Source organism: Procambarus clarkii, chromosome 2 (assembly GCF_040958095.1).
Source record: "Procambarus clarkii isolate CNS0578487 chromosome 2, FALCON_Pclarkii_2.0, whole genome shotgun sequence".
NCBI lineage: Eukaryota > Metazoa > Arthropoda > Malacostraca > Decapoda > Cambaridae > Procambarus > Procambarus clarkii.
The window spans coordinates 19,915,446-19,937,945 of record NC_091151.1 but is presented as its reverse complement, the minus strand read 5'-3'; the positions used below and the strand labels follow the sequence as shown (position 1 = coordinate 19,937,945).

General features: G+C 42.6%; 1 protein-coding gene across 1 annotated transcript in view; it reads left to right on the top strand.

Moving 5' to 3' along the window:
* Positions 1 to 3,054: 3,054 nt before the first annotated feature.
* LOC123762360 (uncharacterized) overlaps positions 3,055 to 22,500 on the top strand; it is a 164,351-nt gene continuing 144,905 nt past the window's right edge. The window contains exon 1 of the mRNA XM_069323937.1: positions 3,055 to 3,259. Coding sequence (XP_069180038.1) covers positions 3,071 to 3,259 — 189 coding nt within the window. The 5' untranslated portion in view covers positions 3,055 to 3,070. The remainder of the gene's footprint in view (positions 3,260 to 22,500) is intronic.

Here is a 22,500-nt window from a genome sequence, read left to right as displayed (position 1 = left end):
TGACCAATTGCTGGAAGAAGGCAAATGTGGTACTGATTTTCAAGAAAGGCGATACAGAGGAGGCACTTAACTGCAGACCTGTATCACTGATAAGCATCCCTGCAAAATACTTGAAAGAATAATTAGGCTACGACTGATTGCACACCTGGAGACCGTTAGGTATGTGAACAAATATCAACATGGCTTCAGGAAAGGGAAATCGTGCCTAACAAACCTCTTGGAATTCTATGATAAAATAACAAGGATAAGACAGGACAGAGATGGTTGGGCAGACTGCATATTTCTGGACTGCCAAAATGCCTTTGATATAGTACCGCACATGAGACTGCTGTTCAAACTCGAGAGGCAGGCGGGGCTGGGAGGAAAGGCCCTAGCATGGATAAGGAACTACCTAACAGGAAGGAGCCAAAGAGTTATAGTAAGGGGCGAGAAGTCGGACTGGCGAACAGTAACGAGTAGAGTACCACAAGGATCGGTGCTGGGACCAATTCTATTTCTAATATATGTTAACGACATGTTTACAGGAGTAGAGTCCTACATGTTGATGTTTGGGGATGACGCAAAGTTGATGAGAAGATTTGTGACAGATGAGGATTTCAGGATCCTCCAAGAGGACCTGAACAGGTTGCAGAGATGGTCAGAGAAATGGCTACTGGAGTTCAACGCGAGCAAATGTAAAGTCATGGAAATGGGACTAGGTGATAGGAGATCAAAGGGACAGTACACAATGAAGGGGAATTGCCTACCTGTGACGACGCGAGAAAGAGACCTGGGGGTGGACGTAACACCTAATCTATCTCCTGAAGCACATATAAATAGGATAATGACAGAAGTGTACTCTACTCTGGCAAATGTTAGAACATCATTCGGAAACCTAAGTAAGGAGGCATTTAGGGTGCTTTACAATGCCTACATGAGGCCAGTCTCAGAGTATGCTGCCTCATCATGGAGTCCCCATCTGAAGAAGCATATAAGGAAATTGGAAAAGGTTCAGAGGTTTGCAACGAGACTCGTCCCAGAGTTACGAGGGATGGGGTATGAGGAGCGCCTGAAAGAACTGTGCCTTACGACACAAGAAAAAAGAAGGGAGAGGTGGACATGATAAGAACGTATTAAAAACTCAGGGGAATTGACAGAGTGGACATAGACGAAATGTTCACACGGAATAGTAACAGAACGAGGGGACATGGGTGGAAGCTGGAGACTCAGATGCGTCACAGAGATGTTAAGAGTTTTCTTTTAGCGTGAGAGTAGTGGGAAAACGGAATGCACTTAAGGAACATGTTGTGGAACCAAATACTATTCATAATTTTAAAACTAGTTATGAAAGGGAAATAGGACTGGAGTCATTGCTGTAAATAACCGATGCTCGAAAGGCAGGATCCAAGAGTCAATGCTTGATCCTGCAGACACAAATAGGTGAGTACACACACACCAAACACGGGGCCTCTTAGCTGAGTGGACAGTGCTCTGGGGGTCATAGTCCTAAGGGCCCGGGTTTCAATTTCAGGCAGAGGCAGAAACAATTGGGCGGATTTTGTTTCACTCTGGTGCTCCTGTTCATTGAGCAGTAAATAGGTACCTGGGAGTTAGAGAGCTGCTACGGGCTGCTTTCTGGGATGTGTGTGTGTGTGTGAGTGTGTGTGAGTGTGTGTATGTGTGTGCACGTGTATGTGTGTGTGTGTGTATGTGTGTAAGAGAAATATATGTAGTAGATGTAATAGAGGAAAAATATATATTGGTTTGAAAGGTAAGGTCCAAGATATAATAGCTCAATTCTGCAAATACAATTCCTAAAAATATAAATAGTAAATAGACACACACATCGGTACACCAATATCTTTACACCAGTAGATTGATGGTTGAGAGGCAGGAACAAAGATCCAAAGCTCATCCCCCTGCAAGCACAACTAGGTGAGTACACACACACACATACACCATAGGCATACATATCAAACATACACACATATCACTCATGCCAAACACATACACCTACCTACACTAATGTTGACCAGACCTCACACTAGAAGGTGAAGGGACGACGACGTTTCGGACCGTCCTGGACCATTCTCAAGTCACAATGGACTTGAGAATGGTCCAGGACGGACCGTAACGTCGTCGTCCCATTACCTTCTAGTGTGTGGTCTGATCAACATTCTTCAGCCACGTTATTGTGACTCATCGCCTGCACGTACACTAAATAATTGTATTGAATGTAAACAAATGCATTAAACGTCAAAAATTGACATTTGTAAATTTGCCCCCAAAATACTAAGATTTGTTTGATATTGACGTATTTTCAATGTTAAAACGATGACTTTTTACAAATAGTTACAGGGGTCTCTTTCTATAGGCAAAAAAATGGTAGAGATACGTTTTGTGTTTGCTGGGTAATCAACCCAAATATTATGCATCTGTAAGTAAATTGAAATTGTTTCCATACTAAAGGAACAATTACATCACATCTCGGACAAACTCGTTACTTTCGCGACATATTATTTAAATGTCCAATGTGACTAAATACCAAGTATTTAGTACAATCTAACTTTTAATGTAATACAACGTAATACATTTACGTTTCAGTTGTTTGTAATACACGAGAACATAGATCCTTGTTGTGCAAGGTGAGTGCAATGCCTCATTGATTTCTCCATCACTGTGGCCCTTGTAACATGAGGACACATGTAGTTCAGGTAGTGGTGTATTTATGAATGATAAATAATCTATATCCAATTGGCCCCATAATGATGACCGTATTCTGGGCCACAAGCAAACACATTTTGATAATACCCCGGTGACAATAACCTCAGCAGCTGAAGCAATTTAATCAGAAAAAGAAAATTAGAAGAGACAAGTAAGTGAAAATCATCCGGAATATCATGCCCAGATGATATTCTGGCATGTCTGTTGTTAAGGAATGTCTCAGTCAGAGATTTAGTAAATATATCGTTCTATATATGAAATTGTTTTCCCAGGTAAATTTAGACAAATACCACAGTGCAGGAATACTCTAATACACAATGTATATATTTTCATTATATTTGCAACAGAGGAGGTCACTAGAAACAAGATGCTTCAATATGGTGTTGTGGAGAGGAAACACAGGAGAGTAGCGTGTATGGCCGTGGTTCTTCTGCTGGTTGCCTACTGCTACATCACACACTTCAGCCCTTCCCTACACCAACCACTACCTCCCCTACAACAACCACCACCTCGCCACCTATCAACAACGAACGTGTCAAGCAACCTCACTACAAACGTAAGTCTCGTGGTCTCTTAAGTGCTCGGTCACCATCGTCACCCGAGAGCATTGTGCTCCTGGGGTGTTGTTACTGTGGTTCAGGCGAACAGGGAACACTTGTGTTGCTCTAACATTGTATAAAGTGACAAGTCTACTTTATGGTGGAAATTTGTCCTGAAATAATGATTTAAACTCAGAGATTTGAGGTGTCTCAGTATTAGTGTTACGGACTGATTTATTTGCTTTTATGCACTTGTGTGAGTGTTGATACCTAACCTAACTTAGCTGTATGAGTACTGATACCTAACCTAACTTAGCTGTGTGTGAGTGACGATACCTAACCAAACTTGGCTGTGTGTGAGTGTTGATACCTAACCTAACTTAGCTGTGTGAGTGTGTGTGTTGATACCTAACTTAACTTAGCTGTGTTTGTGTTGATACCTAACCTAACTTAGCTGTTTGTAAGTGTTGATAGCTAGCCAAACTTAGCTGAGTGTGTGAATGTTGATATCTAAACTAATTTAGCTCTGTGTGTGTGTGTTGATACCTATCCTAACTTAGCTATGCGTGTGTGTGTTAATATTTAACCTAATTTAGCTGTGTAAGTGTTTATACCTAACCTAAATTAGCTGTGTGTGTGTGTGTGTTGATACCTATCCTAACTTAGCTATGCGTGTGTGTGTTAATATTTAACCTAATTTAGCTGTGTAAGTGTTTATACCTAACCTAAATTAGCTGTGTGTGTGTGTGTTGATACCTACCTGGTGCATACCTGGAGAGGGTTTTACTCCCCGAGCCCGGGCTGAGACCAGGCTCGTCTTGTAGTAACTTGGTCCAATAGACTGTTGCTTGGAGTGGCCCGTAGGTCCACATATCCACTACAGCCTGGTGGTTCCGGCACTTCTTGCAAGAACTTATCTAATTGCCTCCTGAATGCATTCACCTTTGTTCCAGCAATATTTTGTAATGCATGCTGTGAGGGGTGTTGAACATCTGTGGACATTTGGTGTTCCGACAGTGTTCTGTGATTGTGTCTATGGAACCTCCACTCTTTATTCATTCTATTCTGCATTTCCTTCCGTATCTTTCGTTCCAGTATGTTGTCATTCTACTCGGCAAATTTATTTCCTGGCCTTCAAGTATCTTTACTGAATATATTAATTTGATACCTCTCTCGTCTCCTTTCTAACGAGTAAATTTTGAGAGCTTTGAGACGGTCCCATTAATTTAGATGTTTTATTGTTTTTGTACGTGCCATATGTGTTCCCTGTATTCCCTTTAATTCAGAGATCTCTCCCGCTCCTAAACTGGAAGTGATTACTGAGCAATACCCAAAATGGGATAGCACCAGTGATTTAAATAGTATTAGCATTGCTGTGGGGTCTACGGATTTGAATGTTCTCGTAATCCATCCTATAATTGTCCTGGCCGCAGCTATATTTGCTCAATTATGTTAATTAAATGTCGGATATCATAATTCCCAGATCTTTTACATGTTGCTTTCCTTCTATGATTGGGTCTCATTGTGACCTGTACCCTGTGTTTCGTTTAACTTCCTCGTTTTCACCATACCTATGTACCTGGAACTTGTTATAATTAAACATTATTTTATTTTTAGTTGCCCAGTCAAAAACCTTAATAATATCCTCCTGCAGTTTTTCAGTGCCTTCACCAGAGGAAGTTTTCATGCTGATTTTTGTATCATCTGCAAAGGATGACACGAATCTGTGACTAGTATTTTTGTCTATATCCGAGATAAAATTGAGAAATAGCAACGGTGCAAGGGGATACTGGGGTACAGAGGTTTTCAGTATATGTGGGCTTGATCTTATTTGATTGACCATCACTTTCTGCATTTTGTTTGACAGAAAGTTGAAAATCCAGAGCCCCACTTTACCCGTTATTATTATTTATCTAATTTTATGGGCTGTCACTCCATAGTCACATTTGTCGAATGCCTTTGCAAAGTCTGTGTATTCAACATCTGAATTTTGCTTGTCTTCTAAGGCTTCTGTGATTTTGTCATAGTGGATGGGACTGTGACAGACAGGATCTTCCTGCTGTAAATCTTAGTTGTCCTGTGTTGTGTAGTTCATTATTTTCCATACCACTAGAAATTTTCTTTCAAAAACTTATATTATGTGTGATGTTAGTGCAACTGGTCTATAATTTTTTTATGAAAGCTTTTCTACCTCCCTTGTGCAGAGGAGCTATATCTACAGATTTAAGTGTTGCTGGTATCTCCCCTGAATCCAGGGACCAGATTCACGAAAGCACTTACGCAAGCACTTACGAACCTGTACATCTTTTCTCAATCTTTGGCGGCTTTGTTAACAATTATTAAACAGTTAATGAGCTCCGAAGCACCAGGAGGCTGTTTATACCAATTAAAACAGTTGATTGGGAAGTTTTCATGCTTGTAAACTGTTTAATAAATGTAACTAAAGCCGTCAAAGATTGAGGAAAGATGAACACGTTCTTAAGTGCTTGCGTAAGTGCTTTCGTGAATCTGGCCACAGGCTCTTTCTCCATATTTCACTGAGCGCTCGTGCTACTGGTACTTTACTTTACTTTATGAATATTGATTTCCACGAGTCAGGACCAGGGCTGAGTGCATGGCCATGTTGTCTATTTATCTTTCAAAGTCTTCCAAGTTTGTGTTAATATCCGTTATATTATCTGTCGCTTGGATGTCATTCATAAGGAAGCTGTCTGGATCTTCAACTTTCATGTTTTTATTGGTGTTCTAAACATAGCCTCATACTGCCTTCTTAGAATTTCACTAATTTCCTTGTTGTGCTCTGTGTACATACCTGCAACTGTAATTAAAGGTCAATTACTGGCGGAGGATTTTTATTTTTATTTTGCATGTGAAAAAATATTTTGGAATTTTCTTTAACTCTTGTACAGCTTTCTGTTCCAATTCCATTTCCTGAGACTCCTATGATAGCTTCAACGTTTGATCTGTTTCTTCAATCTTCCTGTTTAACTTGTATTATCTATGTAGTTCAGCAAGTCTCGTGTACCTGTCAGCACGGGTATTTTCTACGGGTAAAAATAATATGCATGTAAAAGATACACCAGGATACTCCTAGTAGATACAATTTAATAATGAAAAAATAAAAGGAACAATGTACATAAAAATTTATATATATATATATATATATATATATATATATATAATATATATATATATATATATATATATATATATTATATATATATATATATATATATACATATATATATATATATATATATATATATATATATATATATATATATGTAATTATATTTAATATATATATATATAATATATATATATATATATATATATATATATATATTGTGACGGTGTTCCCCCCCTTATAATTCTCCCACGCCTGCAGTAAGAGTCATGTCTACTTTTCCCAAGCGTTCTCTACGTAGCAGGCTTCAATTTGATATATGGGAGAGAGTGGAGTGTTCTCGGAGAGCCGAGAAATTTGTGAAATAGTAATATTTTGGCCTGTGGTATAGGCCCTTTAGGAAGCCAAGATGGCGCTTGCCTTCCTGATTTCCCGCCAAAACCATGTGACGTCAGTGGCACCGGATTGGTCACCGACAGCAATGTGGCACCGGGAGCCAATGAAAACTTCCCGTGGCGAAAATGACGTCACGAAGGAAGGGGGTCCAGGCCGCGCGCTGAGCTGGCGCCAGCAGTCAGACACGACACGTCAAAGAGGTCGGAAGTGCGACATTGGTCCTGTCAGTTTGACAGTTGTTTCCCGCTCCCGTGGATTTACGCGTCACCTGAAGTCTGCCAGTACTCTGTGAGGTCTTCCCTAGTTCATGTGTTGAACCAGAGAGGGAATCGAAGGTTATTTGAGCAACAAGTGCTCCAGTCAGGTACTGTGCAAGAAGAAGCAGTGAAGCCATGCAGTGACGTCTGTGGCAGTTCACCAGTTCGTGACAGTGTAGTGGCTGACAGAGCCACTGGGTACCTGAGGAAGGAGAGGACTATTTGGGAATCCGGACGACTGCAGCTGAGACGTAGGCGGCAGCCGTTGTTGGGAGAAGACGACGGTCAGGAGACCGACTCCAACCCTTCAAGGAGACAAGAAGGAGGACGGACCTGCAGTGAAGAGAGCACGGAGACGACGCGCTAAACGGTGGGACGACGAGTGGTTCCGGTAGGACACGACGACGTGTGTGTGGGGGCGTTCCCGACACGAGGACCAGGAGCTACATCTCGACTCTCATCGGAGGATAGGTTGAAGTAGGTGTTTCTAGTTCCCTCCCCATTCCCCTTTAGTTAGCTATATTATTCGGCTATATTATCTAGCCTGAGGATTTTATATGCCGTGAGCAAGTCTCACCAATGTCACAATAAAGCACCAGTGTGCAGGATGTAGTACTATCAAGAGTACTTATAATACTTATGTTGATTATTGGTGTGAACAGGCACCAGGAACAAGTGATCAATTTACTGTGTTGTGTATATCTTTCTAGAGATTTTGATGTGAACATATAGTGATAAATTATATATAATATTATGCCAGTATTTGGAGGTTAGGTTACGTGCCCAGAAACTATTTATTTTCCCATGTATTGATGTTTGATTTATATACATTATATATATCTATGTTCATGCAGTGACTAATCATGTGTGAGTACAGTGAATTATTGCGTTATCGCCCACGAGAGAAAGTACTGAAAACTCCAGTGTTTAATACTTCATAATATGTCATTGAATGAAGGGCAGTGAAAACCATTTCAGTGAGTCATTGTAGCATTGATTGTAGAAACGATTGTTTGAGCCCGAGTAAAGTGTAACTAAGTAATACGTGCTAATTGTGCCAATATCGAGTGTGCGAGTTTCTAGTAATATTGGAGAACTAAAAGAAACAGCGCGCGTGAATCCAGAAAACAAGCAAATAACTTTCGCGCGGGGGCCAGGCGATCAGCTGTTCTTTACACTTGATGAGGAGGGGAGGTGTTGCCACCTAGTGAGTGCATACTATTCGTGGGAACTACCGGCCGCTGCCAGGATCAGTTGATTTATTTATTATTGTTTGGCCTTGTGACATCTTTCATACATTTTAAGTAAAATACAAAATTACCATTGTGTTTATATCATTCGCTCCATTGATCTTGTGGCTATATTATACTGAAAGCATAGAGTGATAAGAGTACATACCTGCCTGAACTCTATGAACTCCCAGTGGATCTTTGAGTGTGACCTTGCCAAGGCTACCACTAATTCCACCAGTCCACTGAGGTGTTACTGGCCACCTAAAACACCAGTTGGCGACCTTGTGGTTAACCGTAGAGCCCGATTGTTGGGGAGGGCACATGACAGTCAAGTGAACGAGTCGTGTTCCCACTCCTTCTCAATTAGAGGCCGTTGAGATTGACTGGGAGACTCTCCTGGCGTGCAGTGGCGCCGTGAGGATCGAGTGAAGACCCGCAGGGCTATGGTGAGTGACCTCGAGCATAACTATTGCTCACTCCAGAGTAAGAATAGAGTAGTGAAACCCCAACAATATATATATATATATATATATATATATATATATATATATATATATATATATATATATATATATATATATATATTGTAACGGTGTTCCCCCCCCTTCTATTTCTCCCACGCCTCCTGTAAGAGTCATGTCCACTTTACCCAAGCGTTCTTTACATCGCAGGCATCAGTTTGATATATGTGGAGAGAGTGTAGTGTTCTCGAGATAGCGAGAAATTCGTGAAAGAAGAGTATTTTGGGCTGTAGTGTAGGCCCTTTAGGGAGCCAATATGGCGCTGGCTCCTCTGTTTTGCCGCCTAAACTGTGTGACGTCAGTGGCACCAGATTGGTCACCGACAGCGACGTGGCACAGGGAGCCAATGAAAACCTCCCATGGCAAATATGACGTCACGAAGGAAGGGGGTGGGGGTCCGGTCAGTGCGCGACTCTGGCGCCATCAGTCTAAGACAGCACGTCAAGGAGGTCGGACGTGCGCTGGGGGGTCCTGTCAGTTGGACAGTTTACCCCGTCTCCGGAGAATTTACGCATCACCTGTGGTCTGCCAACGCCTGTGGGGTCTTCCTTCGCTCATGTGTTGGACCAGAGAAGGAATTGACAGAATATTGAGCATCAAGTGCTCCAGGGACAGGTGTTGTGCAAGAGTGGAGTCTAGGCAGCAACGTTTGTGACGGCTGATAGCTTCACATTGATGACGTAGTGGCTGGGCCAATCCTCCGTGAGGGAATCAGTCTGACACGACACGTCAAGGTGAACGGATGTGTGAAGGTTGATCCTGTCAATCTGACAGTAATACGCCACTCCCGTGGATCCTACGCGTCACCCGTAGTCTGCCAGTTTGCCGGGAGGTCTTCCTTCATTCCATGTGTGGACCGAAGAGGGAATTGACGGAATATTGAGCATCAAGTGCTCCAGGGTCGGGTGCTGTGCAGGTGAAGTCTAGGCAGTATCGTCTGGGACGTCTGATTGCTTCACAGTGACGACATAGTGGCTGGGCCAATCCACTGGGAAGCAGTGAAAGAAGACACTAATTGGGAATCCGAACGACTGCAGCCGAGACGTAGGCAGGCAGCCGTAGTTGGGAGGAGAAGTTGACGGCCGGGAGACCGACTCCAACCCTACAAGATGTGGAGGAGGAGCAGGGACCCACGGAGGACAGAACACGGAGACGACGCGTTTAATTTGGGACGTTGATTGAGTTCCTGGAGGACACGACAGGGTGTGTGTGGGGGCGTTCCCTACACGAGGCAGGAGCCTGGACCAGGAGATACAATTCAACTCTCACCGGAGGATAGGTGGAAATAGGTGATTCTAGTTTCCCTCCCAATTCCCCTTTAGTCAGCTATATTATTTAGCCAGAGTATTTTGTATGTCGTGAGCAAGGCTCACCTATGTCACAGTAAGGCACAAGGTGCAGAGTGGGGCTACATAGAGCACTCACGGTATTTATTATTATTATTGGTGTGTGCAGGCACCCGGAGTAATTGATGAATGTACTATGTTGATAATGTCTTTCATGAGACTTTAGTATGAAATAGCTGTTTGCTTATTGATATAATTATGTGATGTCTTGAGTTTTAAGTAAAACACAAAATACCTTGGTGTTTGTATTATCCCCTCCATGTTTCTTGTGGCTATATAATACATGAAAGGAAACAGAGTGATAGAAATAAATACCTGCCTGATATCAGATCTATTGAGTGTGTTCTTGCCACTGCTAACACAATTCAACAAAACCACTGACGTGTTACTGGACACTGGAAACACCAGTTGGCGACCTTGTGGTTAGTAGTAGAGCCTAGTGTCGGGGCGGGCATACAGCTGTAAAGAGAACAAGCTGTGTTCTCACTCATTCTCGATCAGAGGCCGATCAGTACTCCTGGCGTACAGTGGCGCCGCGAGGATAGAGTGAAGACCCGCAGGGCTACGGTGAGTGATCTTGGGTATACTGTTACTCGTTCCTCTTACGGTGAACCCCGACAATATATATATATATATATATATATATATATAATATATATATATATATATATATATATATTATATATATATATATATATAATATATATATATATATATATTGGTGTATACTGACAGCAGGTTTTCTTTCAAACATGTTCAGTAGAAGTGAGTGCCCCCAAAGATACAAAGCCAGTGTTCTCAATGCTTATATTCGTCGAGCGCTTACCCACTGCTCTGAATGGAGCAACGTGAGTAGAGAGTTTGAAAGAGTAACTCAGGTATTGGTGAACAACGGATATAGCAACGCAGAAATAAACGCTGCTATAAGAAGACACTTGGACCGTTGGTATAATTCAGAACCTAGAACAGAAACCACAACACCCCAATAAAATTATATTACAAATCAACCATGCACAGTGAACATATAAAAGAGGAAAGAATAATGAAAGAAATAATCCGTAAAGGAGTAAAAAGCACTACTCCTAACCAAAACATAAACCTGATAATATTCTACAAAACCAAGAAGACTTCCGAACTCCTTATCAAAAACAGCCCGAAGCCGACGGAGAACCCTCTACAGCAGTCAAGCGTTGTATACATGTACACTTGCCCCCACGAAGGATGTAACCTTCAATGTAAGTACATAGGTATGACGTCGACCAAGCTGACGAGGCGTTTGACATGCCATCTTCAATCTGGTGCCCCTAGGAATCACATGAGACAAGCCCATGACATTACTCTAACAAGAGAAATGTTGAACAAGAATACTTGCATAATAGACAAAACCCAAGATTCAAGAAGATTACAAATTCTTGAGGCAATTCACATAAGAATAGAGCGACCTACCATGAACACCCAAATCACGGAACTATTTACTCTACCCACCATGAGAGTAAGGACAAGACAAGAACATATCGATGCCAACACAGAAGACAATGTCCAACATAACAGGCCAATTACACTGGATTAATCTTTGTGTTTAGATAGGAGATGCCTCGTATGGGCCAATAAGCCTTCTGCAGCCCCTATGTTTATCCCTTATGTATCCCCCCATGTTTTCACCTTCATTGTATTATCACCTGACCTAATGCGGGTATAAAATCAACTAGTATTGTAAGATCTGTTCACTTGAGAATGAACCATGGAGGTTCGAAACGTCGTGCAAATTATACAAATAAGTGTAATACACTCTATAGTAAATCAATTCTTTTCTTCACCTTAAAAGTACGAAAATGAGTTTTGGAGAACTCCTATTTCAATTAAGCCCTGATGCTAAGAAAATAGTTAGAGGGATAGAAGCCCTAAACCAGAAATAATAAATACAGAATATGCGGTCATATTCAATGAAACACATATATATATATATATATATATATATATATATATATATATATATATATATATATATATATATATATGTATATATATATATATATATATAATATATATATATATATATATATATATATACATATATATATATATATATATATATATATATATATATATATATATATATATATATAGTATTATTATTTTTTTTTAATACTAGAAGGGGTACCACCTCTGGTGCAAGTGTAGGGACCCATAGCCTCAGAGAAGAAAATAAAGAGTACTCAGAGAAGACCTTGTGGATCCTCACTGGATCCATCATATATATCCACATTTGGATATATATATATTATATATATATATATATATATATATGTCGTACCTAGTAGCCAGAACGCACTTCTCAGCCTACTATGCAAGCGCGATTTGCCTAATAAGCCAAGTTTTCCTGAATTAATATATTTTCTCTAATTTTTTTCTTATGAAATTATAAAGCTACCCATTTCATTATGTATGAGGTCAATTATTTTAATTGGAGTTAAAACTAACGTAGATATATGACCGAACCTTACTAACCCTACCTAACCTAACCTAACCTATCTTTATAGGTTAGGTTAGGTAGCCGACAAAGTTAGGTTAGGTTAGGTTAGGTAGGTTAGGTAGTCGAAAAACCTTAGTTCATGAAAACTTGGCTTATGTCTGCGAGGCACTACACATCAAGAAGTCAACACCAGCAATCAACAGCCAATTAATGCAAAACTATATTCTACCTACTTCAAGACTCTGCTCCAATGTAAAAGCATCAAGAAATAGGGACCAATAGGCTTTCTACAATTACTTCCATTCAATACCCATTGTTTCGTGTTCTGTCTTGTGTTTGAATTTAATACCCATTCAATACCCATTGTTTCGTGTTCTGTCTTGTGTTGGAATTTAATAGCCATTGAATACCCATTGTTGAAAGTTCGTTTTTCACCTCATCCACCTCACCCAAATGTAGATATAAACCTCGAAGATGTGTAAGCTCTATTCAGTTTCAGTTGTGTCTTTGTAAACTAAAGTCTTTGAAAATGTAATAAGTTTTACGAAACGCGCTCAAGTGTCGCGTCAGACTAGAAATAAAAATGAATTTTGGAGAATTGATCTTTGAATTACCATCAACAGTGAAAAGAAACGTAAGAAAGATAGAGAAAATTCGTGTTAGAATTATTAATCTTACTTTTTCGGTCATATTTAATAATAATATATATATATATATATATATATATATATATATATATATATATATATATAATATATATATATATATATATATATATATATATATATAGAACATTACCACACAGAACTAGAACATTACCACACATCCCAAAAGCAGCCCGCCCAAATGCAGCAACCAAACTTTGTAATCTTCTGAAAAGGGTCAATGTTGCCCCGGAAAACATTCAAGCATGGCATAATGTCCTTCTGTTTGGCAATGTATGCCTCACTGTCCCTCCAAGGAGGGACAAATCACTTGCTTCCTCGGTCCTGAGGGCGATAAATGAATACCCAAGGGGGGACAACCTAGTTCGCCTGCCTCTCCGAGCAAAACATACCCACCGCAGGAATGGTAACAACAACATACCGGAAACGTACAAAATCAGAGCACAAATCAGCAAGAAAATTGAAGAGGGAAATACTGCAAGTGCTATTAGAGTCCTCACCAGTGACGAGAAAATTGCTCCTCGAAAGTCAGCCACAGCACGGGCCCTGCAAAGCAAGCACCCACCCAGAGCCCCTCAAGGCGACAACATCGTTCCGCCATCAGCCGACACCATTTCAGACCCATTAATCCTTGGTGAATCTGAGGTCTACAAAGCAGCCCTTTCTTTTCCACCTGGGTCAGCAGGCGGCTTTACAGGGTTAAAACCTCAACATATCAAGCAAATGTTAAATCCTGCGGTTGGTGATGCTGCACAAGATCTTCTTATGGAACTCACAAGGTTCGTCAACTTGTGCCTGGCTGGTGATATACCTGAAGTCATCAGGCCTCTCTTTTTTGGTGCCTCCCTCTGTGCTCTCAAAATGAAGGACGAAGGAATCAGGCCAATCGCCGTTGGCAACACTCTCCGACGCCTGATTGCCAAGGCTGCTACGAGGGTTGTCAGCCAGCAAGCGGCTGAATTGCTGAAACCAATCAAGCTATTTTTGGAATCCCCCAAGGCTGTGAAGCGGCTGCCCATGCAGCACGAGCATACATCACCAACATTTCTGATGAAAAGGCCCTGCTCAAACTGGACTTTAAGAATGCCTACAACATGGTAAGAAGAGATGCACTACTTTGTGCCGTACATCGCCATTTCCGGCCCCTCTACCCGTTCATACTATCGTGCTACAGTGGTGAGTCAAAACTGCTCTTTGGTGAACATGAAATCAGATCATGTGAAGGTGTTCAGCAAGGTGATCCTCTTGCTCCCCTTCTTTTCTGCTTAGTCTTAAAAGAAATCACCGAAAGCTTGTCCAGCGAGTTCAACATCTGGTTTATGGATGTTATGGATGATGGAACTATAGCTGGCACCATAGACCACCTCTTGTCAGATATCAGGAAAATAAGGAGCAAGAAGTAAGCCTAGGTCTCGTCCTGAACCCTTCCAAGTGTGAAGTAGTCTCTTCCAACCCAGACATCGTAGCTAGAATAAGGTCTGCCTTGCCTGGAGCCCATGTCATTAGGGCCGAGAACAGCACCCTCCATGGAGCCCCCCTCGGGTCTAACGCCATTGAGGAGATCCTCGACAAGAAAATCGCAGACCTTAGGAGGATGGAAGACAGAATAGGTGACATCGATGCCCACGATGCTTTTTATCTCCTCACCAAATGCCTATCCCTTCCGAGGCTAACCTACTTTCTGAGGTGCGCCCCATCTTACGACAACCGAAAGCTTGAGGAGTATGATCTCTTACTGAAGACCATGCTGGAAAAAGTTGTTAACCTCTCCCTCAACGAATACCATTGGAAACAAGCCACTCTTCCTGTCGGGCTCGGTGGCTTGGGTGTCCGCACCACCACCCAAATTGCTGTCCCAGCCTTCCTGTCTTCCTCCTCAGGATCAGATGACCTGGTTAAGGAAATTCTACCTGACACCCTGAGTGATGTAGCGGGGATACAGGACCCCCACTACACGGAATGCGACACGAAATGGGGTGCCATGACAGACCCAGCACTCAGACCAGCCATGCCGAAAGCCAAGAAACAATTCAGTTGGGACAGCTCCATTGTAGACAAAGTAGCCACAGCTTTGCTGGAGGCAGCAACAACCCCCAGTAATCGTGCACGCCTCACAGCTATGCAGGCTCCCCATGCAGGGGACTTCCTTCTGGCAGTCCCTATGTCTGCGACAGGCACACGTCTTGATCCGCAGGAGCTCCGTATTGCAGTCGCTCTCCGCCTTGCTGCCCCTATCCACACTGTTCACAGGTGTATTTGCGGCGAGGCAGATGCTGACGAATACGGATTGCATGGCCTGCTTTGTGGAAAATCGAGTGGTTGGCACACTAGACACGACGAAGTCAACGACATCATTAAAAGACCTTGCCTCTGCTCAGTGTCCAGCAGGGAGAGAGCTCCACAACCTACTGAACCGTGACTCTGTTAGCTTTGCCGGCCAACCAGACGGAATCACACTGCGTCAGTGGAAGGGTGGCAGGCAGTTGGTATGGGACTATACTTGCATATCCACTCTGGCAACGACATACATCACCCTCTCTGCTGGTACAGCAGGAGCCGCAGTGACACACAGAGAAAAACAAAAGTCAGTCAAGTACAGGCAATTAGATCAACGGTACAACTTCGTTCCAACAGGGTCCGAGACCCTAGGCCCATGGGGTGAGAGTGCAAGAAGGTTTCTTAAGGATCTTGGTTCCAAACTCATTGACACCACAAGAGACCCTAGAGAGGCAAGTTTTCTCTTTCAGCGCCTCAGTGTCGCGATCCAGAGGGGGAATGCCCACTGCATCCTCGGTTCCTGCCCGGCGTCGGAGGAGTTTGAGGAAATCTACAGCCTCTAGGAAGCGAACTTTTTCTTGTGTCCTCTTAATGTTCATTGTTTGTATAAAATCAGATATGTAACTGTATAACCCTGCATTATAAAGTGTACACCATAATAAAAAAAAAGGGGTGGTAGGAGAAGCGAACACTCTTTCGTATTCAGAGTTAAATGGCAAGTTTTCCCTGAATGCTCTGTGTTCCCTTCTCTGAGGCTGTGGGTCCCTATAATTGCACCAGTGGTGGTACCCCTATATATATATATAAATACATATATATATATATATATATATATATATATATATATAGAGAGAGAGAGAGAGAAGAGAGAGAGAGAGAGAGAGAGAGAGAGAGAGAGAGAGAAGAGAGAGAGAGAGAGAGAGAGAGAGAGAGAGAGAGAGAGAGAGAGAGAGAGAGAGAGAGAGAGAGAGAGAGAGAGAGAGAGAGAGAGAGAGAGAGAGAAGAGAGAGAGAGAGAGAGAGAGAGAGAGAGAGAGAGAGAGAGAGAAGAGAGAGAGAGAAGAGAGAGAGAGAAGAGAGAAGAGAGAGAGAGAGAGAGAGAGAGAGAGAGAGAGAGAGAGAGAGAGAGAGAGAGAGAGAGAGAGGAGAGAGAGAGAGAGAGAGAGAGAGAGAGAGAGAGAGAGAGGAGAGAGAGAGAGGAGAGAGAGAGAGAGAGAGAGAGAGAGAGAGAGAGAGAGAGAGAGAGAGAGAGAGAGAGAGAGAGAGAGAGAGAGAGAGAGAGAGGAGAGAGAGAGAGAGAGAGAAGAGAGAAGAGAGAGAGAGAGAGGAGAGAGAGAGAGAGAGAGAGAGAGAGAGAGAGAGAGAGAGAGAGAGAGAGAGAGAGAGAGAGAGAAGAGAGAGAGAGAGAGAGAGAGAGAGAGAGAGAGAGAGAGAGAGAGAGAGAGAGACGTGAGAGAGGGAGGGGGGTGGGGGGTTGAGAGAGAGTCGGTGGAACAGGGAGAAGGGAATGAGAAAGAGAGGCGGTGGAACAGAGAGAAGCTGATGAGAAAGAGAGGCGGTGGAACAGAGAGAAGGGGATGAGAAAGAGAGGCGGTGGAACAGGGAGAAGGGGGATGAGAAAGAGATGTGGTGGAACAGAGAGAAGGGGATGAGAAAGAGAGGTGGTGGAACAGAGAGAAGGGGATGAGAAAGAGAGGCGGTGGAACAGGGAGAAGGGGATGAGAAAGAGAGGTGGTGGAACAGAGAGAAGGGGATGAGAAAGAGAGGCGGTGGAACAGAGAGAAGGGGATGAGAAAGAGAGGCGGTGGAACAGGAGAAGGGGATGAGAAAGAGAGGTGGAACAGAGAGAAGGGGATGAGAAAGAGAGGCGGTGGAACAGAGAGAAGGGGATGAGAAAGAGAGGCGGTGGAACAGAGAGAAGGGGATGAGAAAGAGAGGCGGTGGAACAGGGAGAAGGTGGATGAGAAAGAGAGGCGGTGGAACAGAGAGAAGGGGATGAGAAAGAGTGTGTGAATCATGTTCCCTGTGTGTGAGTATGAATCATGTTCCTTGTGTGTGAAAGTAATTCGTCTCTCACATTACAGTCTTTGTGTGTGAGTGGGACTCACTTCTCACATTGTGTTCCCTGTGTGATAGTGTGACTCATGTTCCTTGTATGTAAGTGTGACTCGTGTTCCTTGTACATGAGAGTAACTCATGTTCCTTGTGTGGTAGTGTGACTTATGTCTAGTATGTGTGAATGTGACTTGTGTTCCTTGTTTGTGAGTGTGAATCATATTCCTTGTGTGTGAGTGTTACTTCTTTTCCTTGAGTATGAATGTAACTCATGTTCATTTAATGAAAGTGTGATTCATTATCCTTTTTGTATGAGAGTAACAAATGTTCCTTTTATGTGAGTATAACTCATGTTCCTTAAGTGTTAGTGTGGCTAATGTTCCTTCTGTATGAGAGGAACTCATGTTCCTTGTATGTTAGTGTAATTCAGATTCCTTGTGTGTGAGTGTAACTTATGCTCCTTGTGTGTGAGTTTGAATCGTCTCTCACGTCATGTTCTTTTTGTGTGAGAGTTACTCATGTTCCTTGTGTGTGAGTGTGACTCGTCTGTCACGTCATGTTACTTGTGTGAGTGTATCTCGTATCTCAACAAGTTCCATGTGTTTTACTTCTTTTCGTTGAGTGTGAGTGTAACTCATGTTTCTTCAGTGTTAGTGTGACTCATGTTCCTTCTGCATGAGAGTAAATCCTGTTCCTTGTGTGAGAGTGTTCATGTTCGTTTTGTGGAAATGTAAAATATGTTCCTTGTGTTTGAGTGTGATTCGTCTCTCATGTCATGTTCCTTCTGTGTGAGTGTGGCTCGTATATCATATTATGGTCCTTGTGTGCGATTGTAACTCATGTTCCTAATGCATGAGTGCAATTCGTCTGTCATGTCATGTTCCTTGTGTGTGAGTGTTATTCATTTTTCTTCTGTGAGCGTGACTCGTCTCACATCATGTTCCTTTTGTGTCAGTGTAACTTGTCTCTCACATAATGTTCATTGTGTGTGAGGTGACTCACATGCCTTGTGTGTTTGTCACTCATGTTACTTGTGTATGAGTGTGACTCATGCCCTCTTTTTATGAGCGTAACTCATGTTCCTTGGGTGTGAGTGTAACTCACTTCTCACATTATGTTCCCTGTGTGATAGTGTGACTCATGTTCCTTGTGTATGTGTGTTACTCATTGTAACAGTAGAACTGTTAATATAAAAGGCTGTAGATCTAATATAATATAAGCTGTCGTTCACTAGAAGGTATTACACGCCGTTTGTAAAAATATGCTGCGAGTTCGAAGTTGACCTAAAATGCTCGGAAGGGTCATTCCCCTCCTGAGGGATTTGAAATTTTGTGTGGAAACACGGAGTGCCACATGCTCCTTGTGTCAAATTCATCAAGTTAGAGAAATTCATGTATTAAAGTAACGGAATTAATAACGTCTTTTGATATGTAATTATGTTAAATTAACGACAATTTAAAGTAAAGAGGCCACTCCACATGGTCGGCGACTACAGACGAATATTAGGATGGGAACATCCAAGCTTGTGGAAAATATGTACCTACCATATAGGCGACTGACAGCTGAATGGACAGCGCTTCGGATTCGTAGTCCGAAGGAGACAAGTGGGCATAATGTATCTTTCACCCCTGATGCCCCTGTTATCTAGCAGTAAATAGGTACCAGGGAATTAGACAGCTGCTACGGGCTGCTTCCCGAGGGGGGAGGGGTAACAAAAAGGAGGACTGGTCGAGGACCGGGCCGCGGGGATGCTAAGCCCTGAAATCCTCTCAAGATAATCTCTCAAAATAACCATGTACCTACATTAAACCAGCAAATAGTAGAACCAACTTGGAAGAACACGCTGGACCTCATTTTCACTAATAATGATGAAATGATCAGGAACATAATGATTACAAATACCTATTACTCATATCACAACTTAATTGAAGTTCTGACAAGTATGACAAGTATACCATCTAAACCAGTTCAGATTCCCGGTGGAGGAGATTTCAGCAAATTCAACTTCAATAATAAACAGATAAACTGGGAGCAAATAAACCAGACTTCACAGAAATAAGCTGGGAAGAACAGCCAGAAAAGGCAAACCTGAACCAGTGCCTAGAAAAAATATGCTCATTAGCCCTAGAAATATGCACAAACCGCATACCCATAAGAAAAAAGAGGAAGAGATGCAGATTGGAATGAGAACGTCGTACCCTCAATAGGCGAAAAATCGAATCTCAGAACAACTTGAGAGTCGCACTCTATCTCAAGAATAGCGAAGAAGGTTAGGAATAGAAATAGAAACATTTTTTCTCCTATGCAAAATCATGATAAAAACTACATCTAGTATCGGGCCCCTGCATAAGGGAGATGGAACTTTCACCGATGACAACAAAGAAATGAGCGAGCTACTGAGGAAGCAGTACGACTCTGTTTTCAGCCAGCCACTAAACACACTAAAGATTGATAACCTAAATTAATTTTTCATGGATATGATACCAACATCAAATCATATATCAAACATCACCCTATCCTCACTGGATTTTAAAGAAGCCATAAACAGTATGTCTATTGTGACGGGAAAATGAAGGAGTGTAGATGTTCGGCAGTCCTCCTAATGGCTGGTGTCAATGCCAATCACATTAAAGAAAAAAAAGATCGACTGCTTGGCTGTTGTCTGTGGTAAAGTAAGGGAATACACGCAAAACACATAGTATGAATAATGAAACTTTAATTAAATTGAAAACAGATTAAAAACATAGACAATTCCTTGGCTATGTACAGTGCAAACAAACAAGTCAAAAAATATAACATAAAAATTAAGAACAGGGATGACGTTACTCTATAATATAAACAAAATGAAATGAGCAGGTGCTGAGAATGAAGCGCTAGCTGAGAAACATCCACCTGATAGACAGAGTATATCAGTTAGTTGTTCACAGCTTGAGAGCACAAGATATTCTAACTTCAATGACTGGGTCAAGCCCAGACATCGACTAAGTAGAGGGCGCTGAGGTGCAGGTGTGCAGTCAGCGGGTCACCAATCAGAAGCAGGCAGGCTGGGAATGGTAGTTTGCTGATTGATGATGGTGGCGAGCCGGCATGGAGGGAGTGAGGAGTAGGGGGGAGTTTAGGGTACGTTTGCCTCCTGGTCAAAACGTTTTGTGCTACTGGTAGACGTATCTTGAAGGTAGCATCTTATTGTTGTATATATATAAGTAACTTTATGTAGGAAGACCTGGCTCAGTCTCTTTGAAAAGATTACTGTCACAACTCTCCCCCGAAGCCTGCTCTACCGGGTTAAGTACTCTTCAGATGGTAGAGTGGTAGGTGTTGCTGCCTCTACCTCATAGACTCTGGAGAGGGCGTCTGCTATGATGTTGTCAGAACCCTTGATGTAGAAGATCTCCAGGTTGAAATTCTGCAGATACAAAGCCCATCGTAGAAGTCGTTGATTGTTGAATTGGGCTTGCTGCAAGAAGCGTAGGGGATGTGGTCCGAGTAGATGGTGGTAGACCGAGTACCTTGTAGGTAAGATGCAAAGTGCTGTAAGTTCAGGACAATGGAGAGTAGTTCCTTTTCGATAGTGCTGTAATTCTTCTGGTTTGGTTTTAACTTGTAGCTGTAGTAGCTAACAGGTAGAACATCCTCGCCTCGTTGTTGCATCAGGACACCCCCGATGCGGGTACCACTGGCGTCGACATGGAGGATGAAAGGCTTCGTGATATCTGGCGAGGCGAGAATGGGATTAGTACAGAGCAGAGATTTAAGTTGTTCAAAAGCAATGGTCTGCTGAATGGTCCAATGATACCGTTGCTTGGGGCTGGTTAAAGTGATCAGTGGTGTCGCTACCGTACTAAAGTTCTTCACAAATCTACGGTAGTAGGAGGCAAGACCAAGGAAGCGCAGGAGCTGCTTCCTGGTGGTAGGTGTGGGTAATGCTGGATGGCTTGAGTGTGTAGGTTTAACGGAGCTAGGCTGCCACTCCCTATCACATGACCAAGATAAGCACTTTACCTTTAGCAAAGGTGGACTTCCCAAGTTGATGGTGAGGCCGGCTGTCAGGAGCTTGGCGAACAATCGTTGCAGCTGGAGCAGATGTTCGTTCCAGGTGTTAGTTGCCACAACGATATCATCCAAGTAGGCGTAGGTGTTATCCAAGCCCTGGATGACGCGGTTGACAGCTCGCTGGAAGGTGGCCGGGGCATTACATAGTCCAAATGGAAGGCGTTCATATCTGTAAAGGCGAAAAGGAGTGGTGATGGCAGATATTTCTTTAGCTCGCTCTGTCAAACATACTTGGTAGTATCCCTTGAGTAAGTCTAGTTGAGATAAATACCGAGCATTACCAATGGCGTCAAGGATGTCATCTATTCTAGGTAATGGGTAAGCATCCTTGACAGTCATAAGATTCAATTTCCTGTAGCCGGTACACAGCCTCACTTTACCGTGCGGTTTCGGCACCAAGATGCAGGGTGAGGCCCAAGGGGACTCACAAGGGGTGGCCAGCCCATGATCCAGGAGGTACTGTACTTCAGTACGCATAACTTCCTTTTTGCTCGGGCTGATTCGGTAGAAAGGTTGACGAATAGGCCGGGTGTCAGGGAGTAGCTGGATGTCGTGCTGAACCACATTACACTCTTGTGGATCATCCTGAACAACTTCTGATGTTCCTTGAAGATTCTGATGAGAGGAGCACTATTACTGTCCTGCAAATAGGTATGAAGATCAGTTAGGATTTCCGAGTTGGAAGGCACTGACTCAGTGTTAGTGCTTTTGGGAGAAGAAGCAGGGAAGGTCTCACTGTGGAGGTATGTACCTTTAAATGTGGATAATGATACCAATACAGTGGGAGGAGTACCTTGATACTGCTTCAGGAGGTTGACGTGGCACAACTGGGTCTCCTGCCGCCTATCTGGAGTCTC